Source organism: Crocodylus porosus, unplaced genomic scaffold, assembly GCF_001723895.1.
Source record: "Crocodylus porosus isolate Cpor-Errol unplaced genomic scaffold, CroPor_comp1, whole genome shotgun sequence".
Lineage (NCBI taxonomy): Eukaryota > Metazoa > Chordata > Crocodylia > Crocodylidae > Crocodylus > Crocodylus porosus.
This window is the reverse complement of record NW_017728915.1, coordinates 59,887-64,832: the sequence shown is the minus strand read 5'-3', so window position 1 is coordinate 64,832 and position 4,946 is coordinate 59,887. Positions and strand designations below refer to the sequence as shown.

Below are 4,946 nucleotides of genomic sequence, written 5' to 3'. Positions count from 1 at the left end.
CATGGACTAAGTTACTTGCATTAAGAGCAAGGTGTAAGTAGGGGTCTACCCAACTCAGAAACCAGATCACGGGGCTGACTGCCATTTTCATTAGTTTATCCTGGTGTCCCCCCACATCTGATTGGTCATGGGGCCCCAGTGACTCCACCCTCCACCACTGATTGGTGGAGAGGGCTATCCATTGTGTAGCCTCATCCATCATCAAATCAGCAGCAAGGAGCAGGGGCCCATCTTGCCTTTGTGCTGGCAGCCCCTTTCAGGCTGAGCTGCATGGACTGGAGGACTCCACAAAAAAAGCATATAGGTAGTTAAGTTTTTGCCAGAAGCCTGCCCTGCACCCCAACATGGGTTTCACAGATTGCCTGATTTCACAATTTCTGCAACATCCATGCAATCATGATTTGAATAGGTCCCTAGGTATAAGATATTATCAACTGAAAACCCCCCCCACAGGATTGATGTTTATCCCCAAAAGGAAAAAAGTGTGTTGGGGTGACCAAATTCTAACAAAAATAATTCAAGCAGCTCTTTTGGAACCATCCATTTCTTTAAGTCTAAAATGGACCAAAGCTAAACTCTTCCTATAAAATTGTTAGAACTTCATAAAACTAAAAACGCATGAGGGGCCAAACAGATCCATAGAAAAGGAAACATCCTCCAGATTAGGTAAAGTTATTAATCTAGATTCTTTCCACGTTCCTCTGATATCCCTATTGGGTGCACCCAGACAATTACAGGTATTTATTGCAGACCAGTCATATATTAATTCAGAATGGAGTTGATCACAGGAACAGCCTTTAAATAGAACTGTGGTTCTTGGCACATGTATCTGGGAAAACCTACATTATAGAGCCCTACACCAAATACAGGCTTCAGCTATAAGGACTTCTCCGTGCCATATAAATTTAAATAAAGTAAGCCACCAGTTACAAATAGCTAGCAGCAACTCAAATCTGCACTAGCATAAAGGAGACTGAAGCAGAAAAAGTTTGTGCCATTGAATTGTTGAGCTCTAGCTCCCGGATTGACGATTAAGACAACAGACATTAAGTTCTGTTGGGAACACTTGTCCTACTTCAGTTATAAGAAATCTGGAGGGTACAAAAGGAAGAGTAAGACTACATTAAAAAAAGTCAGTGAATCCAGAAAGATTTTAAACCTACCCATGACCTCAGTTAAGAAGTTTAAAAGAACTCTGAAGGTATCTCTTCCTGAAGAGGCAGGTACTGAAAGCACTAAGAATTCTTATCGAAAGCAAAGAAATGTGATCAAACTGGTGACTTGTTCTAATGCTTGTGCAGAAGAATCTCAGTACCACTTCCCAATCAAGTCTGTGAACCTTACACAATAGGCTATTTAAAAGTCTCTAACTGGGGAAATGCAAACATGAAATTATTTTCACACTATAAAACTAATTCCTCAACCCTAATTAGGACCAACTTAGTGCCACTACAGGAAGTATATCTACACTAAACTTCTTGCCACCAAAATATGATTTTGATCCATATTAAAAGATTGTCAATGAACTAGAATCTGGATCTAAACAAAAAAGTATTTGGTTGGAAGCAAGTTACATACTTTACACCGTATTGCACTCTAGTTTATCCCAGCTCTAGGAAATTTAGAGTTTTGCTTTGTTTTAAATAGTTGCCTGTTTATCCCCCATCTTTTGACAAACAGTGGTAATTTTTCACACTGACACAAATTCTACATCTTCTGCATTTGCCAGTATTCATTGTTTGTGGATGTTGATGTTTGCTCCACATGTGAATGGCTATAGGGGTCCTTAAGTTTTAGGTTTTTCTTAGTGCTAAAAAAAGGAAAAAAGTAAAAGATTGCTAGCAGTCCTGGGGATCTAGATGCCAAGTCATCAAGGCCTCAGAGTAAAGGACAACTAGGTCTCTCCTGACTTTTGCAAATATACCCAATAAGCAATCATAAGCATTAAAACACATCTCTTTTCCAGGAACAGTATGAATGTTACAGAAAGGCTAGATGTAATGCACGCAAAAAAGCAGAGGAAAAAAAAAAAAAAAAAAAGCAGTATTTAACTCTAAGTCTGTAACACCTGCTGCTAGATCACATTTGCAAGCTGAACTATTAAGATATCAGATCTTGGAGGAACATTGCTGCCCTCCCAATTCTTGACATCTTTCTTTTTACTACACAACTGACACTGAACAGTAAACAATATTTCTCCTCCCAACAAAGATCACACATAGGAAATGGCATAGGCTGCACATTCTGCACAAAAGAGTTTCACATTCAAATGAACTTCTGTATGAACACTGGACACTTCCACTAGAGGTATCAAATCAAATGCACATGACAGACTTCCAACTGTGAAACACCATGATGCATTTTTAACACTCATTCAAGAGACAAGTGAGCATTAGGGACACCAAAACAGCTTTCTGAAAGTGGCGGAGGGGGGTGTCCCAAAAAACAACAAATAAATAACCCAATTGCCTAAAAACCAGGGGATCAAAAGGCATTTTCCCTTATTTAAGGGAAAGCATCATGGGAAAGAGAGCCAACATAAAGGTGTCACAAACCAAAAAGCAGTTTTTTCACATAAGAAATGGTTGTAACATTTGACAGCATCTCAATATGCTCATTTCCAGACAGCTCAAACAACAGCACCTCCTCCTCTTGCATGCCCACCCACTTTTGACATTGTATGGCACTCTGCAAGTTCACTGTACCATCCCCATCACTGTACATAATCTTGGGCTCTTTGTCAGGAAACATATCATAATAGAACAAGTCAGGAGTTTCTACACCAGTGCCATAAAGACAGTGGATGCGCACACCAGGTGGTATCATCTGGTAGACCAAGGGCTCAGTGTCTTGTCTCATAAGCCAGCCGTCTTCAAAGTTTATGTCCTTATAGAATTTTTGATAATCCTGGATAGTGTAGTTAGCAGTGGGTGTGCTTACAAAGATCTTGTCTGGAGGCCATGTGTAATTGTAAGGGAGCATCCAATTGGTTGAAACTGCAGATCTTTGCTGGTCTCTGATCTTAAGTGGACTGATGACAGGTATCCTGTTGTTGTCACCTGTAAAAAAAAAGGTAAATTTTATTTTGTTACAGATTGCATTTTATCTGTGTTACTGAGCATCAGTTATTACCACTCAGACATATGGAATGCTTTCATTGCTCAAGATATAGTTTGATGAAGATGCATCATTAGTGAGAAACGGCTTTTTAATGTTTTAAGAAATAAACAGTACAAATTCCAATAACCACTGACACTTAATAAAAAAAAGGAACAAGTTGGACAAATGACAGATGGATTGTCTCCGTCAGATATTCTGTTTTAAGACCACCCCTCTAATAGTCTTTTTTAAAAAGGACCCCCCCCATCTCCTACTTACAAAATTTGAAAGTTAAATGTTGGGGCTAACATTTGCAAGACAGCATTAATCAGGCACTCTCCTAACCAACTGCAAACAGCTTGAAATGCCATCTTGAAAAATCTTGTGTGTATTTGCAGTGACTCACAGGGACATACCCTCTCTCAATCTTTGAGGCAGGAGTAAATTAACATCAGCCTCCTTATTTGCGCATGTAGAATATATGAGATAAATTACAGAATTAATCATTCTTGGCCTTCCTAGTTCAATAAGGTATTTTACAATTTCTACTAAAAACCATTTGAGGCAGCACTTCGCTTGGAAAAACAGAACAGATTACATATGGGTTTTGTATCATTTAGGGTGAAGTAAGATGTAGCATCATTACTTGTTTTCCTGCCTGTGTAAGAATAGTTATTGGGAGAAATCCTGCAAACAACTCTCACAAAAAGTCTGAAATCTGATAGAGTAGTAAGAAAAGCTCACTTATGATAGCGGTATGTGGTATTTTCCATGTATATTGCACCAAAAAAAGAAAAAAAAATATTGCTCAAACACACACTCACAAGACCCAGATAGATGAAATTAGATCTTGTCAGCCAAGTCTGATAATATCTCCAGTACAATATTAAGACATCATATTGATGATGAACAATAATGAAGGGCAACTATTATCTTTCCCTACCACCAGCTATGTCTGTGGGAGACATTTTGCCTAAAGCAAGGGTACAGGCTTGTATGCACTTCAGTGAGCTGGCTGTGAGATCTAGAAAGGAAGGAGCCCTGGATTCCAGCTGGGGCCTTTGTTCCTAGTGAAAAAGATGCATCCCCTGCACTTCGCTTTTTCCAAGGACAATGTTAGCAACTTCAGAAGGAGCACCAAAGAAAGAACTGGATAATGGCAAGCCTGTGGCATGGTGCATTAATGCTGAACTGGAAAATGAAGAGAGACCATGGTTCAAAGTCCTTCTGGGGGAGGGATGTCTAGAATTCAAAACCTCCAGCATCCTAGTGTGTGCTAATTATGAAGTCATAAGGGCAAGAGGGGCTCCTCTCCCTTTTCTGTTCCTGAGAGGCGAGTGTACTATGCACATCCGCTCTGCATGACTACATGGTCATGAAGAACCATCCACTTGTACAGGGGTATGTGCCCAGGTAAAGAATACCAACTTGTACCCAAGTGCCATTTTGGCAGACAGACGATCAAAAAAATGCCATGTAGACAGCCAGATCTGAGCTACTAGGTGATCACTTCAAGTAGGGAACAAAATATCATCCCAATAGGCTGAAAAAAAAGTTTATCCAGTTCGAGATACAGCTATAGCAATATTTAATCCATCTAGAACTAGCTGCATTTTTAATCCAGGAGGTGGCACTGTTAAAACAGGCACAGAGCCTGTCTCTAATGCCATTCTTCAAAACATTAGCATTTCCATGCAACTGCGGCTAGTGGTTGTAACTGTCTTATAGTTTTTAGCAAAGACTTCATATTATTTTCTCTTTTTTGTGTAACTGCCGCGCGGCACTCTCACATTTATGTAACCTTGAAGTGGACTGTTAATCAAAATGAACGCTTTGTACTTTTCTCC

The 4,946-nt window shown here is 39.6% G+C and overlaps 1 protein-coding gene across 1 annotated transcript in view; it reads right to left on the bottom strand.

The window, feature by feature from the left end:
- Positions 1-1,373: 1,373 nt before the first annotated feature.
- Positions 1,374-4,946, bottom strand: part of PLA2G15 (phospholipase A2 group XV) — a 31,927-nt gene continuing 28,354 nt past the window's right edge. Inside the window, exon 6 of the mRNA XM_019535467.1 lies at positions 1,374-3,059. Coding sequence (XP_019391012.1) covers positions 2,548-3,059 — 512 coding nt within the window. The 3' untranslated portion in view covers positions 1,374-2,547. The remainder of the gene's footprint in view (positions 3,060-4,946) is intronic.